This window comes from Salvelinus fontinalis, unplaced genomic scaffold (genome assembly GCF_029448725.1).
Source record: "Salvelinus fontinalis isolate EN_2023a unplaced genomic scaffold, ASM2944872v1 scaffold_0057, whole genome shotgun sequence".
NCBI lineage: Eukaryota > Metazoa > Chordata > Actinopteri > Salmoniformes > Salmonidae > Salvelinus > Salvelinus fontinalis.
The window spans coordinates 365,430-386,481 of record NW_026600266.1 but is presented as its reverse complement, the minus strand read 5'-3'; the positions used below and the strand labels follow the sequence as shown (position 1 = coordinate 386,481).

The window sequence follows — 21,052 nt, the reverse complement described above, 5'->3', positions numbered from 1 at the left end:
TCAGCATTAGTACCTGGAATGGAGTCAGCATTAGTACCTGGAATGGAGTCAGCATTAGTACCTAGAATGGAGTCAACATTAGTACCTGGAATGAAGTCAGCATTAGTACCTAGAATGGAGTCAGCATTAGTACCTGGAATGGAGTCCGCATTAGTATCTAGAATGGAGTCAGCATTAGTACCTGGAATGGAGTCAGCATTAGTACCTAGAATGGAGTCAGCATTAGTACCTAGAATGGAGTCAGCATTAGTACCTGGAATGGAGTCAGCATTAGTACCTGGAATGGAGTCAGCATTAGTACCTGGAATGGAGTCAACATTAGTACCTGGAATGGAGTCAACATTAGTACGTAGAATGGAGTCAACATTAGTACCTAGAATGGAGTCAGCATTAGTACCTAGAATGGAGTCAGCATTAGTACCTAGAATGGAGTCAGCATTAGTACCTGGAATGGAGTCAGCATTAGTACCTAGAATGGAGTCAGCATTAGTACCTAGAATGGAGTCAGCATTAGTACCTAGAATGGAGTCAGCATTAGTACCTGGAATGGAGTCAGCATTAGTACCTGGAATGGAGTCAGCATTAGTACCTGGAATGGAATCAACATTAGTACCTAGAATGGAGTCAACATTAGTACCTAGAATGGAGTCAGCATTAGTACCTAGAATGGAGTCAGCATTAGTACCTAGAATGGAGTCAGCATTAGTACCTAGAATGGAGTCAGTATTAGTACCTGGAATGGAGTCAACATTAGTCCAGTAGTACCTGGAATGGAGTCAACATTAGTCCAGTAGTACCTAGAATGGAGTCAACATTAGTCCAGTAGTACATAGAATGGAGTCAACATTAGTCCAGTAGTACCTGGAATGGAGTCAACATTAGTCCAGTTGTACCTGGAATGGAGTCAGCATTAGTCCAGTAGTACCTGGAATGGAGTCAGCATTAGTCCAGTAGTACCTAGAATGGAGCCAACATTAGTCCAGTAGTACCTAGAATGGAGCCAACATTAGTCCAGTAGTACCTGGAATGTAGTCAACATTAGTACCTGGAATGGAGTGAACATTAGTACCTGGAATGGAGTCAGCATTAGTACCTGGAATGGAGTCAACATTAGTCCAGTAGTACCTGGAAAGGAGTCAACATTAGTCCAGTAGTACTTGGAATGGAGTCAGCATTAGTCCAGGTGGAATGGAATGGAGTCCATGTTTTCGTCATTACAACTGATGAACTTTGCATTCAAGTCCAGTCCAAGTTTTCATCATTATAACGAATGAACTTAGTATTTAAGTCCAGTCCATGTTTTAATACAGCACTAGCCAGGAGTGAATCCTAACTTCTACTTAAGTTTGTATCCCTGCAATAGTTTCAGTAAAGTTCAACAAACAAACTATATCAGACGGCCTGACATCCGTCCTTAGAACCATAGATATATGATCATAGATCTTTATGATAATATAGATATATAGATATAGAATGCTATTATATAGGCTATTATATAGGCAAAAGTATAAAGAGGGACATTACAGTACCTGCCGCTGCTGAAGGATTCTCTTCCCAGGACGTTGGACACGCGGTCAAACCTCTTGGGGTTGTCTGGGACCTCCTGGTGTTTGTCTGTGTGTCGCACCTGTTTCCGGTCGTCTGAGACCGAGAGGAAGGCGTGGGCCGTCTTGGGACTCAGGGAGATGTCTACTAGGGTAGAGGAAGGAGAGAGAAACATATAAGTGCCATGGCAACAGAAAACTCACCTTGGTAAAACAAGTACTTTGAAGGCCCAATGCCGCCATTCTTATATCAATATCAAATTATTTTCTGAGTAATAGTTAAGTACGTTACTCTAATAGATTTCCATTAAAATGGGCGAAAATGTGAAAAGTATTTCTCAAGCAAGATTTTGCTAGGACTGTCTGGGAGTGGTCTGAGGGGGAGGGGAAAACTGAAGACTAGCTGTTATTGGCAGAGAGGTTTGGAACTCTCTTTGTTATTAGTCTATTCACCAATTTACCACACAACTTCCGCCCACGCAAACCTGCTGATAAAGATTGTATTATCAACCATTAACTATCAGGAAATAACACTTCCCCACACTTTCACAGTGTTAGTTTCATCAGCTGTTGTACAATATGATATAAAACACAGAAAAACTGAATTTTGACTGCACTGGTCCTTTAAGAACAACAAAAAATTGATATTATGGCGTATTTAATTCTTTGGGCAGGGGGAGACATACCTGTGTATTTCTGTATTTTCTTCAGCTCTGCAAAAGATAACAGTTCCATAAGAATCCTTCCCAGACAAACAGATCTGACATTTCACTCACCCTAAAGATAACAGTTCCATAAGAATCCTTCCCAGACAAACAGATCTGACATTTCACTCACCCTAAAGATATGCAGTAGAATAATACTGTAACCATTTATCAGATGCTGACAGATGTCTAATCAACACTAAACATGTAGGCTACTAAAGTGTTGAGGGTGGATGTAGAACTGTAAGAGATAGATCCAGTATGAAAGATAGTATCTGTAGTGTACTACTAACCAGCTTTAGAGAGTCTACAGAGCTCTCCTTTAACCATGTCCATCAGGTCTGATACTGCTCTCCTGGTCACGCCCATACAGGGGTCTGTCTCAATGGAAACCTTGGACCAGTCCCTCCTCTCAGAGTAGCCCGTGGTGGAAGTGGTGCTCTGCAACGTTCATGGAGGACAAACAAACACTGTTATATTTTAAGATGAAATATAAGTGGTTGGGGGACTAATTTAAGGGTTCAAGCCTTTTCTTCTGTGGTCATGATAATTAAGAAACTCTGTTTTACAAACTGTTTTTGGAAATGAAGACATGATGAAGCAGAGGTCTACGTGTCGACCTACTGTGGTCTAATCTACATTATAAACCAGGTAGTTTTGGTCCTGAATTCTGATTGGCTGAAATCCGAGGTATATCAGACATTATAAACTGGGTGGTTCGAGCCCTGAATGCTGATTGGCTGAATACCGTGGTGTACCACGGGTATGAAAAAACATTTATTTTTCCTGTTCTAGTGACGTTGGTAACCAGTTTTAAGGTCTGTATCCAGGCCGTACTCTGCTTTGCGTCGTACATAAGAACAGCCCTTGGCTCTGGTATATTGACTATATGCCACACCCCCTCGGGCCTTATTGCTTAAGTACATGATTACCGCTCTGGGGTGAAGTTTCCCCTAGGTACAGATCTAGGATCAGCTTCCTTTCCCTCAATCTAAACCTTAACCATTAGTGGAGAAAATGCTAATCTGACCCAAGACTAGCGTCTCGGGGTGACTTCCCCCTACTCCATGCTTACCACTGCAACACTCTTCTGACCACCTCCACCACAGAGCTCATCACGGCTCTGCTGAGATTGACAAGGCCCCAGGTCAGAGTCTCCACTCCTCAGCTGTTGAATCTCCTGTTCCAGCTCCTTCACCAGCTTCTCAACAATCCTCTAAAGAAACACAAACATTGTTACATTTGGTATATTGATAATCACATTGTATTCTGTCAATAGGTGGTGGATGAGGTGAGTTTTCCCCTTACATACATAAAGCGCTTTGTGTACCTCATTTACGAGAATGGAGCTAAATAAATCCAATCCGTTATTATTTTTAATCTAAGTTTATAAGTTCATGAATAAATCAGAGTATTACTGTACATTACAGACCTCCTCCTTCCCCTGTCTCTCCTCAATGGCTGTCACCACGGCCTTGTGGCTCTTCTCCATGGAACTGACGAGGGCAGAGAACACCTTCTGGCTCTCACGCACCTCCCTCACACACGAGTTCTGATTGGACAAAAGACAATATCAATATCTCAGACATCAGTTCTGATTGGACAAGATACTGTCAATAGCTCAGACATCAGTTCTGATTGGATGAAATACATGTCTGTATCTCACATCACTTTAAGATGATAATGTGTGATTGGACAAAACATGTATGTGGTAAGGGTGGTGGATTTGTCTAACTCATCTAGATCTACATAAGGGGGTAGGGTGTAGGACCTCTCTAACCCTGTACCAGTAAAGCTACCATCCTGTAGGACCTCTCTAACCCTGGACCTGGAGAGCTACCATCCTGTAGGACCTCTCTAACCCTGTACCAGTAAAGCTACCATCCTGTAGGACCTCTCTAACCCTGGACCTGGAGAGCTACCATCCTGTAGGACCTCTCTAACCCTGTACCTGGAGAGATACCATCCTGTAGGACCTCTCTAACCCTGTACCTGGAGAGCTACCATCCTAGGTTTTCACTACAACCCTAATCTAGTGCACCTGATTCTAATAATTAGCTGGTTGATAAACTGAACCAGGTTAGTTATAACTGGAGTTGGAGTTAAAACCTACAGGAGGGTAGCTGTCCAGGAAGAGGCTTGGAGAGCCCTGGTGTAGGGGCTAGGGGCCCATTTGGGATCAGGACTCACTTTGAGGAGCTGCAGGGAGTGTCTGAGTCTGTCAACTTTCTTCAGTCTCTCCTGGATCATCTGGTCAATGTCTACAACCTGTGGCTGCAGAAGAGGATTACACCAAGGTATCATAACATCAAGAGGATTGCACCAAGGTATCATGACATCAAGAGGAATACACCAAGGTATCATGACATCAAGAGGAATACACCAAGGTATCATGACACCAAGAGGATTACACCAAGGTATCATGACACCAAGAGGATTACACCAAGGTATCATGACATCAAGAGGAATACACCAAGGTATCATAATATCAAGAGGTTACACCAAGGTATCATAACACCAAGAGGATTACACCACGGTATCATAACATCAAGAGGATTACACCACGGTATCATGACATCAAGAGGTTACACCAAGGTATCATGACATCAAGAGGATTACACCAAGGTATCATAACATCAAGAGGATTACACCAAGGTATCATGACATCAAGAGGATTACACCAAGGTATCATGACATCAAGAGGATTACACCAAGGTATCATGACATCAAGAGGATTACACCAAGGTATCATGACACCAAGGTATCATAACATCAAGAGGATTACACCAAGGTATCATGCCACCAAGAGGATTACACCAAGGTATCATGCCACCAAGAGGATTACACCAAGGTATCATGACACCAAGGTATCTATAACAGGTACACCGTAGCGTCTTGAACCTCTTAATGTCACAATACGTTGCACTAAGGTCACTAGAGTACCGTGTCGTGGCTCTCCTCAAGGCTCTCAGGCCGTGTCTTCCTGTAGTTGTCACAGACGTCAACCAGGATGCGGTTGACACTAAGGTCTGGCCTGGAATGGAACAACCTCTTGCAGAGGGGACAGTAGTCTGAACGGTGCCGGGTCCAGTACCTGTAATGAGCCCAGTCCATGTTTTTATTATGCTGATGATACGCTCAGTACTCCAGTCCATGTTTTTATTATGCTGATGATACGCTCAGTACTCCAGTCCATGTTTTTATTATGATGATGATATGCTCAGTACTCCAGTCCATGTTTTACTCATGCACTATTTGAGCTTCAGAGCTCGTGAACAACAATGTACGGATCCTCTGCAATGCTTTCAATAAAGTTCCACAAACGATAGACACCCCCGACCTCCATGTTTTATAATGGTAAGATAAAGAGGACGTACCCACACAGGCAGGCCTGACAGAAACTGTGGCCACACGGAGTAGTCACGGGACTGCTGAAGATGTCCTGACACAGCGGGCACAGGAAGTGTCTCTCGGAGACGAGGCTGATGGTAGATGCCATGCCCTGGAAGAACACCATAGAAATCAATCAATTCATCCTTTCCGTACCCTTCTTTTCCCTCTAATCCATCTCTCCACCCTCTTTCAATTCCCCATTTTCTAAAAAGGTCCAAGTTCAATATGTTACGAGATTGAGCATGAAACACTTTGTAGTATCAGATACTTGTAGTGTACCGTCTCTCATTAACAGGGAAGCAACTTTCACTGGGGGCAAGTCCCCCCCCACTCCACATTCTGAAACTGCATTTTTATCTCCCCCCATTACCATTGTAATGTGATACAAAAACGAGGCGACGGTATGCTTTAGGACCATGCGGACGTCTCCGAGCAGTCGCGTAGCCTGTTTGAAAATATATATCATGTCCCCCCCCCCAGTTTTATCATTGTCGTCCCCTCACTTCTAAAAACCCAAAAGTCGCACCCCATCATATATCAATATATAGATGAAATGTCAAGTCTCTTGACATTTTCTTGTCACGTAATACTTCCATTTGATAGGCCAGACAGAGTTCACTGGTACAGTTTTTTTTTAACAAGTTATTGAAGGTTTCCCCCATTCATTTTTTCCAATGGAAGAAGAGCATGCGGTAAAAGCCACAGTATTCACTCGTTAAACTCAATCAACTAGTCAGTGAAAGTTGGGTTACAATGCCTTCGGAAAGTATTCAGACCCCTTGACTTTTCCCACGTTTTGTTTGATTACATCCTTATTCTAAAATGGATTAAATTGTCCCGTCCCCCCCCTCCCTCAATCTACAGACACAATACCCCATAATGAAAAGCAAAGCAAAAACAGGTTTAGACATTTTTGCAAATGTATTTAAAACAAAAAACAGAAATATTGGTATTCAGACCACAGCGATTACAGCCTCGAGTCTTCTTGGGTATGACGTTACAAGCTTGGCACACTTGTATTTGGGGAGTTTCTCCCATTCTTCTCAGCAGATCCTCTCAAGCTCTGTCAGGTCGGATGGGGAGTGTTGCTGCACAGCTATTTTCAGATCTCTACAGAGATGTTCGATCGGGTTCAAGTCCGGGCTCTGGCTGGGTCACTCAAAGATATTCAGAGACTTGTCCCAAAGCCACTCATGCGTTGTCTTGGCTCTGTGCTTAGGGTCATTGTCCTGTTGGAAGGTGAACCTTCGTCCCAGTCTGAGGACCTGAGAGCAGGTTTTCATAATTTCTCTCTGTACTTTATGTTCATATTTGCCTCGATGCTGACTAGCCTCCCAGTCCCTGCCGATGAAAAACATCCCCACAGCATGATTCTGCCACCACCATGCTTCACCGTAGGGATGGTGGCAGGTTTCCTCCAGACGTGACGTTTGGCATTCAGACCAAAGAGATCAATCTTGGTTTCATCAGACCAGAGAATCTTGTTTCTCATGGTCTGAGAGTCCAAGCGGGCTGTCATGTGTCTTTCACTGAGGAGTGGTTTCCTGATTTGTGGAGTGCTGCAGAGATTGTTGTCCTTCTGGAAGGTTCTCCCATCTCCACAGAGGAACTCTAGAGCTCCGTCAGAGTGACCATCGGGTTCTTGGTCACCTCCCTGACCAAGGCCCTTCTCCCCCGATTGCTCAGTTTGGCCGGGCGGCCAGCTCTAGGAAAAGTCTTGGTGGTTCCAAACTGCTTCCATTTAAGAATGATGGAGGCCACTGTGTTCTTGGTGACCTGCAGAAATGTTTTGGTACCCTTCTCCAGATCTGTGCCTCAACACAATCCTGTCTCGGGGCTCTACGGACAATTCCTTCAACCTCATGGCTTGGTTTTTGCTCTGACATGTACTGTCAACTGTGGGACCTTATATAGACAGGTGTGTGCCTTTCCAAATCATGTCCAATCAATTGAATTTACCACAGATGGACTCCAATCAAGTTGTAGGAACATCTCAAGGATGATCAATGGAAACAGGATGCATCTGTGCTCAATTTTGAGTCTCATAGCAAAGAGTCTGAGTAAATGAGTTATTTCTGTTCATAGATTCTTATAAATTTGCCCCCCAAAAATAAAAAAAACAGTTTTTGCTTTGTCATTATGGGGTATTGTGTGTAGATTGCTGAGGATTTATATTTATTGAATTCATTTGAGAATAAGGCTGTAACAAAAAATACTTTCCGAAGGCTCTGTACGTGACTGTTTTCGCTCAGTGTCACGATCATCTTCTTGTGAGAAAGTGGACCAAGGCGCAGCGTTTGCAAAATACATCTTCTTTTATTTTTAGAAGAGAGAAAAAACAAGAAACTAACAACTATACACAAACCAACCAAAATAACAAACTGACGACCGTGAAGCTATACAGACAAATAGTGCTGACACAAACACTACACATAGACAATTACCCACAACAGCTAAAGCCTATGGCTGCCTTAAATATGGCTCCCAATCAGAGACAACAATAACCAGCTGTCTCTAATTGAGAACCAATTCAGGCAACCATAGACTTTCCTAGACACCTACACTGAACACTAACCCATCTACTCTACTTAACCCCCTAAACCATACAACACCCTAGACCAGGGGTGTCAAACTCATTCCACGGAGGGCCTAGTGTCTGCAGGTTTTTGTTTTTTCCTTTCAATAAAGCCCTAGACAACCAGGTGTGGGGAGTTCCTAACTAATTAGTGACGTTAATTCATCAATCAAGTACAAGGGAGGAGCGAAAACCCGCAGACACTCGGCCCCCCGTGGAATGAGTTTGACACCTGTGCCCTAGACAATACAAAAAACACACAAAGACAACCCACCCCAACTCATGCCCTGACCAACTAAATAAATAAAAGAAAAAGGAACAATAGGTCAGGAACATGACACTCAGCAAGGAATATAATACAATCATACTTTCCAAGGTGAAATAACAAAGACTGATTCATTCAATAACCTCTTTCCCATTTTCTGATAAATAACAAGCTGAAGAAGGACAGAGGTTTATAAAACTCATCGGTTATGAAACTCAAGGACAGCGGAGGGCTACTGAAGTTAAGATGTTAACACTGACTAGAGGGAACATACAGTGTTTTGTCTTAAATATAGTGTGCATCTAGGATCCTCTCTGAAGTTCTGGAGACTTCAATAGACCCAGGCCCCCTTCTGATAATCCTGGGAGTGTCTGATTCCCTAAACGGATTAACCAACCCCCAAAAACAACTCATCTCTTACAGTCTCATTTCGGCAAAAAAAAGTATCTTGTTGTTTTGGAAATGGAGGGAAGCGCCCTCTACCAAATTATGGCTCAGCGAATTGGCAAACACTTTACAGTTAGAAAGAATTAGATATATACTGAACAATAAATTATCAACATTTGATCAAATCTGGCAGCCTTTCCTCTCTTACTTGGACCAGTCGGCGCTGTGAATTTGTACTTTTTAACGCACTCTCAATTGTAATATTTTAATCTACCTTTGGGCAGCATGTGCTGGCACCGCCACCCGAGCAGTCGGGAGGGGAATAAGGGGAAGGGATAAAGGGGGGGAAGAAGCGGGGGAGGGATAAAGGGGGGGATAAAGGGGGGTGACATCTACCCTCTTTCTTTCTGCCTGTCCTTGTTCTGTATGTCTTGTTTTGTAATATTTGTTTTGTACCCAGAACTCTGGGTCTTGTTGTTCATGTCTGCTCTTTTATGTTTAGATAAGAATTGTATACTTGTCTTTTATACCTATACACCATTCTTGTGTGTGTTCAATAACAAATATTTGAACTAACATATAGGCTCCTTCCTAAATGGCACCCTATTCCCTATGGGGCCCTGGGTCAAAAGTAGTGCACTATACAGGAAATAGGGTGCCATTTGCAGTATTGGAGAGGAAGCCATTGAGACTTGGTGCAGCCAACAGACTCCCAACATAAAAGCTATGACCTCATGTCCTTGACATCACCGCAGCGAGCAAAGTCACATTCCAGATAATCCAATCTGATTAGACGAAAGACAGGATGTGGAGATTCTGTCAGAGTCTGTCTGGCTCTGTCTGTCTGTGTCTGTCTGTGTGTTTGAGAGACAGAGAGCGTAACATTCCTTGGTATGCAGTAGAACAGGTAACACCACATATTCTGTTACATAATCAAGGAACCAACACAACACTCAACGCCTGCATGAGCTCTTCAAGCTATTATTTTCACTAGAATCACAACTGTTTGTTTTACCTCAAAGTGGTATTGTATTTTCTCTCTTTTACCAGTTAAAAACCAACAGTGTAGTACCTATAAAGTTGTGACTTCCTGAACTGAGAAGAGTGACGTCCTGACCTGTTCAGTCGTAAACATGTTATAAAAGAAAATGGATGTTTAACATACTGTTCTGAACAGAGAGCCAACATCCTGACAAGGAGGATAGATTAGAATAAGCTTTATTGTTCCCAAGCTGTGTTCATTATTTACAACCTATGTTCAGTATGATGTGAACAAGTTAAACCTACCTGTCCCACTTGTTCCTGGCCAGGTGCTCAGAGCTTCGGTCGCTAGTCAGTCTGTCTCTCTTCCTGTATTCAGAGGCCAGGTGTTCAGAGCTTCGGTCGCTAGTCAGTCTGTCTCTCTTCCTGTATTCAGAGGCCAGGTGACAGGTGTGAGTTCCTAGAAAGGTGCTGTGGGTGGGGTTTAATCCAGGTGTGTTCAACTGTTGTCAGTCAATCAGGTGTTTGCTTTGGGAGGAGGCTGTAACCTTAGACATTGGTCACGTCCTAATGATCTCTCCTTCTTCCTGAAGGGTGCACTTCACTACTCCCCACAAACGTAAAAGCATTTGATTGGTGGAGCCATGGACAATAGGCTAGAGGAAGTTTCCATATTTCCTATATTCATTTCAAATAAGTAAAGTAAAGTAAACAAGTGCACACTTGGGGAGAAGGGGCAGTCTTAGGTAAGGCCCCACCCACCCTGTTAGAGCTGTCAAACAGCAGCACCAGGCTCTGCAGTAGCTCTGGTCCAGGGTGTTAGACCTGTCAAACAGCAGCACCAGGCTCTGCAGTAGCTCTGGTCCAGGGTGTTAGAGCTGTCAAACAGCAACACCAGGCCCTGCAGTAGCTCTGGTCCAGGGTGTTGGAGCTGTCAAACAGCAGCACCAGGCTCTGCAGTAGCTCTGGTCCAGGGTGTTAGAGCTGTCAAACAGCAGCACCAGGCCCTGCAGTAGCTCTGGTCCAGGGTGTTAGAGCTGTCAAACAGCAGCACCTGGCCCTGCAGTAGCTCTGGTCCAGGGTGTTAGAGCTGACAAACAGCAGCACCTGGCCCTGCAGTAGCTCTGGTCCAGGGTGTGTTAGTGTGGCTTGCTAACGCTGAGCCATCCTGAAGGTTCACTAACACTCTGGACCAGAGCTAGCCCTGTAATAGCTAGTCTCGTCCACTAGCCTACGCTGTCTCTCTGTACTGTATTAGTTGAGCCTGTGGATGAGACTATGTGGTGGCTACCCTCTTCCCCAGCCTCAACTGCCACACACAGAGACAGAGGAGACAGAGAGAGAGATACTGTACAGTATCAGTGGGTTCTGCAGCCAGAGATCCAGTAGTCATCGTGGAAGGCTGGACACCAGAGCCCTGCTAGAGTGGATTTGTGCAGCAGTGTAGGAGGTTAGCTGTGTAGCTGTTTAGCAGTGTAGGAGGTTAGCTGTGTAGCCGTTTAGCAGTGTAGGAGGTTAGCCGTGTAGCCGTTTAGGAAGTTAGCGTGTAGCCGTTTAGGAAGTTAGCTGTGTAGCCGTTTAGCATTGTAGGAGGTTAGCCGTGTAGCCGTTTAGGAAGTTAGCTGTGTAGCCGTTTAGCAGTGTAGGAGGTTAGCCGTGTAGCCGTTTAGCAGTGTAGGAGGTTAGCCGTGTAGCCGTTTAGCAGTGTAGGAGGTTAGCCGTGTAGCCGTTTAGCAGTGTAGGAGGTTAGCCGTGTAGCCGTTTAGCAGTGTATAAGGTTAGCCGTGTAGCCGTTTAGCAGTGTAGGAGGTTAGCCGTGTAGCCGTTTAGCAGTGTAGGAGGTTAGCCGTGTAGCCGTTTAGCAGTGTAGGAGGTTAGCCGTGTAGCCGTTTAGCAGTGTAGGAGGTTAGCCGTGTAGCCGTTTAGAAGTGTAGGAGGTTAGCTGTGTAGCAGTGTAGGAGGTTAGCCGTGTAGCCGATTAGCAGTGTAGGAGGTTAGCCGTGTAGCCGTTTAGCAGTGTAGGAGGTTAGCTGTGTAGCCGTTTAGCAGTGTAGCCGTTTAGCAGTGTAGGAGGTTAGCTGTGTAGCCGTTTAGCAGTGTAGGAGGTTAGCCGTGTAGCCGTTTAGCAGTGTAGGAGGTTAGCTGTGTAGCCGTTTAGCAGTGTAGCCGTTTAGCAGTGTAGGAGGTTAGCCGTGTAGCCGTTTAGCAGTGTAGGAGGTTAGCCGTGTAGCCGTTTAGCAGTGTAGGAGGTTAGCCGTGTAGCCGTGAAGGAGTGCTGGAGGGACGGCTGGTGGAAAGATTAAGTGGAATGTGTTTGAGAAGGAAGTGTTGAAGCTGAAAGAGCAAGTGAACCTAGGGAGACTGACTGGTCTCTCTTGATTGAACTGTCTGTCAGACTGTTCAGTACAGCAATGGCAGATCAGACATGTGCTTTAACACAATAAAAATACCACAGGGTAGCAAAACAGGGATTTATATATTTTTTAAAGGGAATTTATTAGGCAAAATAGAGACATATACAGCAGCAGTAATATAAAATTAAAAATAACAATGTTCTTTCATAAATGGATTTAGAATGTATATTTACATACCTATTTAAATGTACACAGATTTATTGTGAATTCCAAAGACACCAAAAACAACAGTACATTTATAATGTGTTTAAATATTCCATCGTTAAAGGATCTCCCTCTATTCACGATTACGGATTTCAACAATGAATCTGGGTAAAATAACCTACTAGAAACCATCACCAGATCAGCAGCCAAAGAAATCAACAGCGTCTATTATCTACAAAACATACAGCTCTGAATATTTCCTCACTGACAAATAAGATTCATTAGTGAACTGATTGGCCTCAGACCTCTACAAATCTGACAGTGGTGTTAAACTGTGCAGGAACGGCATCAACATGACACAACCTGTTCAACTCTGCAATGCATCATTGATGTAGGCACCATTGTCTCAACGTCTATTCATTTGTGCAGCAGAGTTTGTGAGGTAACCCCATGCCGCACTGGCAGCACCTCCTATGACACCCCCGACGACGGCACCTACAGCGGCTCCCACCGCCATACCCTCAAACCCCATGACCGCTCCACATAAAGCCCCGAGAGCTGCCCCTTTACCTACTGCAGCAGCATAGTCAACTGCTGTGAGAGTAAATCCCAGTACCTCGGAGATCTTCCTCTCAGCCTTCTCTCGGTTCTCTACTCTTATCCTCGTCTCAAACTGCAGCAGCTCCTTCTCAAGACCTTCACATGTGTACCTGCTCTCCAGCTCCTTCCTCTTTGTCAGCATCTCTTTCTTTCTCCCTTTCATCATGAAACGCTCCTCTTTCTGGATTCTCTCCTCTGCTTCCTGGTATTGGTGATTGGAGTAGAATCTGCATCCGTTTTCCCTCACCATGTCGTCCATCTTCTCCAGGAGCTGTCTGGAAACCTTCTCGTCTCTCCGGGCCTTCCTCTCATTGAAGAGGTGATACCTTTGTCCACACTTCTCAATGAGCTCCCTGAAGTCTCTGTTAGTCTTGACTTTCTCCTCTAGAGCTGAATCCTCCTTCTCCTCCTCATGGCACACCACCACCATCATGTGGTTCAAGATGCTGTCCCCAAAATGCTTTGTGACCAGTTCCAGGATGCTTACTGCACTTGGTGAGATGTTGTTCAGGTCGAATGCAAAGAGAACGACGTAGGGACCAGGAGAGGACATACACACAGACATCTTGAACACTCTTCTCAGCTCTTTCTGGGATGCCTCATACTCAGAGAGGTTTGGAGTGTTGATCACAGCTAGTTTTCTCTCGAACGCCTCACTCCTGTGTCTCTGACTCTCTGTAATGTTGCAGAGCTCATCCGCGAACACAACTGTCCCCAGAATGGAGTTTGCCAGAGAAAATTGACTGCGGCCACCTCTCCCAAAGAGAAGGACTCTAAACTCTGCATCGCCTGACACTGACAAACAAACACACACACACAACCAACAGTCAACAAAAGTACACAATTAGACCAGCATGCACTATTCTCTTGGACATCACAAGTATTTATTTATGTACAGATGAATACAAAACTAAAATGTATAGAACTCACAATAAGGGGGCTCCTCCATGCTGCTCTTCCTCCTCCTTTTCCGTTTAGAACCTATGAAAACATGTTAAGTTATAGGCCTACTAAATATACTGTATACCAGGGGTGTCAAACTCATTCCACGGAGGGCCTAGTGTCTGCAGGTTTTTGGTTTTTCCTTTCAATAAAGCCCTAGACAACCAGGTGTGGGGAGTTCCTAACTAATTAGTGATGTTAATTCATCAATCAAGTACAAGGGAGGAGCGAAAACCCGCAGACACTCGGCCCCCCGTGGAATGAGTTTGACACCTGTGCTGTATACCCATATCACTTCCTGACATACCATACACAATACTTTACTGTCCATTTCCATGGAAAATTCATTTAGAGAAGTCAGCATACAAATACAGGAACACAACATATATAAATATAAAGTATATTATAAACTGGTTGGTTCGAGCCCTGAATGCTGATTGGCTGACAGCTGTGGTACATCAGGCCGTATACCACGGGTATGATAAAACATGTATTTTTACTGCTCTAATTACGTTGGTAACCAGTTTATAATAGCAATAAGGCACCTTGGGTGTTTGTGGTATATGGCTAGTATACCACGGCTAAGGGCTGTGTCCAGGCACTCCATGTTGTGTCGTGCATAAAAAACAGCCCTTAGCTGTAGTATATTACACCACACCTCCTCTGGTCTTATTGCTTAAATATACTTTATTGTTATTTACATGGAAATGAATTTAGAGAAGTCAGCGTACACAAACACAACACACTATAATACAGTATAACATACTATAATACAGTATAACATACTATAATGCAGTATAACATACTATAATACAGTATTACATACTATAATACAGTATAACACACTATAATACAGTATAACACACTATAATACAGTATAACATACTATAATACAGTATAACACACTATAATACAGTATAACATACTATAATACAGTATAACATACTATAATACAGTATAACACACTATAATACAGTATAACATACTATAATACAGTATAACATACTATAATACAGTATAAGGTATAGGGCTGGCTCAGGGAAGAGGACGCCCCTGCCTTGCATAGTCCCATGGGAAATCTTAATTGGGCATGGGACACAAGCTAAGGCTTGATCACCCTTTAGCTGGCCACCTTTGATGAGGGTGTTTAGTGATTAAAGGCCGAAACACCCACTGATTCGAAGGCACACTACTGAGGATGTGTCCCAAAATTGACATCTTAACCCAGTCTAAGAAATAAACCTCCCATGCCACTCTGTCAACATCACGGCAAATCTCATGTGAGTGCATACCATCTATTGGCACAATGGACAGTTTCAACATCTCGTCCCGTGTTTTATGATTCTACTATAATACAGTATAACATACTATAATACAGTATAACATACTATAATACCCAATATACGGCATACAGGCGTACTCAGCAATAACAACTGCAATATCCCACTGGGCACACATTGGTTGAATCAACGTTGAACCAAGGTAGAATAGACGTTGAATTGACGTCTGTGCCCAATGGGATCCAACAATGTATCAAATAAGGAATGATACTCACTCTCATTGGATGCCATAATTGTGCAGCTTAACCTATTAAAACAACAGTGTGTAAATGGTTAATGTGGAGGAAATTAGTAGCCTGATAATTGGTGTGATCACAACGTATATTTGAATTTCTTATAAGGCTTTGGGTACAGGCCTAGAAGGGCACGATGCACCGTTTTGTACAGTTACTGTACACCGAAACAATCACAAGTACTTCACAGAAAGAAAAAAACATGACATATAACAATATACATAGGATAACTATAATAAAGTGGACAGGAGTATTCAACCAAAATAAATAACTGTTTTACCGCAGGAATCATGTACGTCCATTACTTACGGAATTTGCCGACTGGAGAATTCTACGTCTTAATTTCTGTCGACGATGTCATTCTGTCGAGCGCTCCGAAACTTTCTTTATTCACACATGCTAAAATAACAAACTATATCGTTTATCGTTGCATACAATCCAGTTCACGATATAATTTAAATGAGAAGATATAGACATATACAAATCTGATCAAATCTGTTTGAACTGTAGGCCATAATGTTTACTTTATAACTTAGAGTCAAATCGAAAGTGATATCTATGGCTACAGCAAATCAGGATGCGTTACGGGTGCCCCGGATGTGCATAGTTGACTCATTTTAGACCATTCCATTGGTTTAAAAAATATATATATATATATTTCACCTTTATTTAACCAGGTAGGAGGCTAGTTGAGAACAAGTTCTCATTTGCAACTGCGACCTGGCCAAGATAAAGCATAGCAGTGTGAACAGACAACAACACAGAGTTACGCATGGAGTAAACAATATGGTAGAAAAAAAAGAGAATCTATATGCAATGTGTGCAAAAGGCATGAGGAGGTAAGCAATAAATCGAATAATTACAATTGAGCAGATTAACACTGGAGTGATAAATCATCAGATGATCATGTGCAAGTAGAGATACTGGTGTGCAAAAGAGCAGAAAAATAAATAAATAAAAGCAGTACGGGTGTGATGTCGGTAAATTGGGTGGGCTATATACCGATGGACTATATACAGCTGCAGCGATCGGTTAGCTGCTCAGATAGCAGATGTTTAAAGTTGTTGAGGGAGATAAAAGTCTCCAACTTCAGAGATTTTTGCAATTCGTTCCAGTCGCAGGCAGCAGAGAACTGGAAGGAAAGGCGGCCAAATGAGGTTTTGGCTTTAGGGATGATCAGTGAGATACACCTGCTGGAGCGCGTGCTACGGGTGGGTGTAGCCATCGTGACCAGTGAACTGAGATAAGACGGCACTTTACCTAGCATAGCCTTGTAGATGACCTGGAGCCAGTGGGTCTGACGACGAACATGTAGCGAGGGCCAGCCGACTAGGGCATACAGGTCACAGTGGTGGGTCGTATAAGGTGCTTTAGTAACAAAACGGATGGCACTGTGATAAACTGCATCCAGTTTGCTGAGTAGAGTATTGGAAGCTATTTTGTAGATGACATCGCCGAAGTCGAGGATCGGTAGGATAGTCAGTTTTACTAGGGTAAGTTTGGCGGCGTGAGTGAAGGAGGCTTTGTTGCGAAATAGAAAGCCGACTCTAGATTTGATTTTGGATTGGAGATGTTTGATATGAGTCTAGAAGGAGAATTTGCAGTCTAGCCAGACACCTAGGTACTTATAGATGTCCACATATTCTAGGTCGGATCCGTCCAGGGTGGTGATGCTAGTCGGGCGTGCGGGTGCAGGCAGCGAGCGGTTGAAAAGCATGCATTTGGTTTTACTAGCGTTTAAGAGCAGTTTGAGGCCACGGAAGGAGTGTTGTATGGCATTGAAGCTCGTTTGGATGTTAGATAGCACAGTGTCCAAGGAAGGGCCAGAAGTATACAGAATGGTGTCGTCTGCGTAGAGGTGGATCAGGGAATCGCCCGCTGCAATAGCAACATCATTGATATATACAGAGAAAAGAGTCGGCCCGAGAATTGAACCCTGTGGTACCCCCATAGAGACTGCCAGAGGACCGGACAACATGCCCTCCGATTTGACACACTGAACTCTGTCTGCAAAGTAGTTGGTGTACCAGGCAAGGCAGTCATTAGAAAAACCAAGGCTACTGAGTCTGCCGATAAGAATATGGTGATTGACAGAGTCGAAAGCCTTGGCCAGGTCGATGAAGACGGCTGCACAGTACTGTCTTTTATCGATGGCGGTTATGATATCGTTTATTACCTTGAGCGTGGCTGAGGTGCACCCGTGACCGGCTCGGAAACCGGATTGCACAGCGGAGAAGGTACGGTGGGATTCGAGATGGTCAGTGATCTGTTTGTTGACTTGGCTTTCGAAGACCTTAGAAAGTTCAATCTACACTCAAGCAAAAGGTAGCTCACCAAATGTTAGACACCTTGTTTTCTCACCTCAGGGCTCCAGAGTAGCCCAGCGGTCTAAGGCACTGCATCTCAGTGCAGGAGGCGTCATTACAGTCCCTGGTTCAAATCCAGGCTGTATTACATCCGGCTGTGATTGGGAGTCTCATAGGGCGGCGCACAATTTGTCCGGGTTAGTCCGTCATTGTAAATTAGAATTTGTTCTTAACTGACCTGCCCTGTTAAATAAAGGTTCACTAAAACATACAGTCTCGCAGACAGGTAACCAGGAGAGACAGACACTTATCACAGACTTTGTCTCTCCTGGTTTACCTGTCTGTGAGACTGACTCCCTAGCAACGAAGGAGTCGGTCTCTCCTGGTTGACCTGTCTGTGAGACTGACTCCCTAGCAACGAAGGAGTCTGTCTCTCCTGGTTGACCTGTCTGTGAGACTGACTCCCTAGCAACGAAGGAGTCTGTCTCTCCTGGTTGACCTGTCTGTGAGACTGACTCCCTAGCAACGAAGGAGTCTGTCTCTCCTGGTTGACCTGTCATAACTGGTTCTACCACACCGTGTGTAAAACATAACTGGTTCTGCCACACCGTGTGTAAAACATAACTGGTTCTACCACACCGTGTGTAAAACATAACTGGTTCTGCCACACCGTGTGTAAAACATAACTGGTTCTACCGTGTGTAAAACATAACTGGTTCTACCACACCGTGTGTAAAACATAACTGATTCTACCGTGTGTAAAACATAACTGGTTCTACCACACCGTGTGTAAAACATAACTGGTTCTGCCACACCGTGTGTAAAACATAACTGGTTCTGCCACACCGTGTGTAAAAACATAACTGGTTCTACCACACCGTGTGTAAAACATAACTGATTCTACCGTGTGTAAAACATAACTGGTTCTGCCACACCGTGTGTAAAACATAACTGGTTCTACCACACCGTGTGTAAAACATAACTGGTTCTGCCACACCGTGTGTAAAACATAACTGGTTCTGCCACACCGTGTGTAAAACATAACTGGTTCTGCCACACCGTGTGTAAAACATAACTGGTTCTACCACACCGTGTGTAAAACATAACTGGTTCTGCCACACCGTGTGTAAAACATAACTGGTTCTACCACACCGTGTGTAAAACATAACTGGTTCTGCCACACCGTGTGTAAAACATAACTGGTTCTGCCACACCGTGTGTAAAACATAACTGGTTCTGCCGTGTGTAAAACATAACTGGTTCTACCACACCGTGTGTAAAACATAACTGGTTCTGCCACACCGTGTGTAAAACATAACTGGTTCTGACGTGTGTAAAACATAACTGGTTCTACCACACCGTGTGTAAAACATAACTGGTTCTGCCACACCGTGTGTAAAACATAACTGATTCTACCACACCGTGTGTAAAACATAACTGGTTCTACCACACCGTGTGTAAAACATAACTGATTCTGCCACACCGTGTGTAAAACATAACTGGTTCTGCCACACCGTGTGTAAAACATAACTGGTTCTACCACACCGTGTGTAAAACATAACTGGTTCTACCACACCGTGTGTAAAACATAACTGGTTCTACCACACCGTGTGTAAAACATAACTGGTTCTGCCACACCGTGTGTAAAACATAACTGGTTCTGCCACACCGTGTGTAAAACATAACTGGTTCTGCCACACCGTGTGTAAAACATAACTGGTTCTGCCACACCGTGTGTAAAACATAACTGGTTCTGCCACACCGTGTGTAAAACATAACTGGTTCTACCACACCGTGTGTAAAACATAACTGGTTCTGCCACACCGTGTGTAAAACATAACTGGTTCTACCGTGTGTAAAACATAACTGGTTCTGCCACACCGTGTGTAAAACATAACTGATTCTACCACACCGTGTGTTAAAACATAACTGATTCTGCCACACCGTGTGTAAAACATAACTGATTCTGCCACACCGTGTGTAAAACATAACTGGTTCTGCCACACCGTGTGTAAAACATAACTGATTCTGCCACACCGTGTGTAAAACATAACTGATTCTGCCACACCGTGTGTAAAACATAACTGATTCTGCCACACCGTGTGTTAAAACATAACTGATTCTACCACACCGTGTGTAAAACATAACTGATTCTACCACACCGTGTGTAAAACATAACTGGTTCTACCACACCGTGTGTAAAACATAACTGGTTCTGCCACACCGTGTGTAAAACATAACTGATTCTGCCACACCGTGTGTAAAACATAACTGATTCTGCCACACCGTGTGTTAAAACATAACTGATTCTACCACACCGTGTGTAAAACATAACTGATTCTACCACACCGTGTGTAAAACATAACTGATTCTGCCACACCGTGTGTAAAACATAACTGATTCTACCACACCGTGTGTAAAACATAACTGGTTCTACCACACCGTGTGTAAAACATAACTGATTCTACCACACCGTGTGTAAAACATAACTGATTCTACCACACCGTGTGTAAAACATAACTGGTTCTGCCACACCGTGTGTTAAAACATAACTGATTCTGCCACACCGTGTGTAAAACATAACTGATTCTACCACACCGTGTGTAAAACATAACTGGTTCTGCCACACCGTGTGTAAAACATAACTGGTTCTACCACACCGTGTGTAAAACATAACTGGTTCTGCCACACCGTGTGTAAAACATAACTGATTCTACCACACCGTGTGTAAAACATAACTGGTTCTGCCACATCGTGTGTAAAACATAACTGGTTCTACCACACCGTGTGTAAAACATAACTGATTCTGCCACACCGTGTGTAAAACATAACTGGTTCTGCCACACCGTGTGTAAAACATAACTGATTCTACCGTGTGTAAAACATAACTGGTTCTGCCACACCGTGTGTAAAACATAACTGGTTCTACCACACCGTGTGTAAAACATAACTGGTTCTGCCACACCGTGTGTAAAACATAACTGGTTCTGCCGTGTGTAAAACATAACTGGTTCTGCCACACCGTGTGTAAAACATAACTGGTTCTGCCGTGTGTAAAACATAACTGGTTCTGCCACACCGTGTGTAAAACATAACTGATTCTACCACACCGTGTGTAAAACATAACTGGTTCTGCCACACCGTGTGTAAAACATAACTGGTTCTACCACACCGTGTGTAAAACATAACTGGTTCTGCCACACCGTGTGTAAAACATAACTGGT

At 43.7% G+C, this 21,052-nt stretch overlaps 2 protein-coding genes across 2 annotated transcripts; both read right to left on the bottom strand.

Annotated features, from left to right (window-relative positions):
• Positions 1-483: 483 nt before the first annotated feature.
• LOC129842645 (probable E3 ubiquitin-protein ligase TRIML1) lies at positions 484-11,130 on the bottom strand. The gene is made up of 9 exons (XM_055911269.1): positions 10,156-11,130; positions 5,626-5,750; positions 5,192-5,342; positions 4,439-4,522; positions 3,681-3,800; positions 3,324-3,464; positions 2,542-2,689; positions 2,231-2,257; positions 484-1,692 (listed from the first exon to the last, which is right to left on the bottom strand). Exons 2-9 carry the CDS (start codon positions 5,745-5,747, stop codon positions 1,445-1,447), a joined length of 1,041 nt encoding a protein of 346 aa, XP_055767244.1. The 5' UTR covers positions 5,748-5,750; positions 10,156-11,130; the 3' UTR covers positions 484-1,444.
• A 1,199-nt stretch (positions 11,131-12,329) lies between these two features.
• LOC129842640 (GTPase IMAP family member 9-like) lies at positions 12,330-16,120 on the bottom strand. The gene is made up of 4 exons (XM_055911263.1): positions 15,832-16,120; positions 15,505-15,536; positions 13,938-13,988; positions 12,330-13,802 (listed from the first exon to the last, which is right to left on the bottom strand). The coding sequence occupies exons 2-4, from the start codon at positions 15,518-15,520 to the stop codon at positions 12,814-12,816; spliced, it is 1,056 nt and encodes a 351-aa protein (XP_055767238.1). The 5' UTR covers positions 15,521-15,536; positions 15,832-16,120; the 3' UTR covers positions 12,330-12,813.
• Between the last annotated feature and the right edge of the window lie 4,932 nt (positions 16,121-21,052).

Bases quoted from the DNA above. Each gene is read 5' to 3' on its own strand.
- LOC129842640 (XM_055911263.1), bottom strand. The intron at 13,803-13,937 runs GTGAGTTCTATA...TTTGTTTGTCAG, and splicing joins CATGGAGGAGCCCCCTTATT to TGTCAGGCGATGCAGAGTTT.
- LOC129842645 (XM_055911269.1), bottom strand. From the start codon at position 5,747: ATGGCATCTACCATCAGCCTCGTCTCCGAGAGACACTTCCTGTGCCCG. The intron at 3,801-4,438 runs GTGAGTCCTGAT...TTGTCCAATCAG, and splicing joins ACTCCCTGCAGCTCCTCAAA to AACTCGTGTGTGAGGGAGGT. The intron at 3,465-3,680 runs GTCTGTAATGTA...GTGTTTCTTTAG, and splicing joins AGAGACAGGGGAAGGAGGAG to AGGATTGTTGAGAAGCTGGT.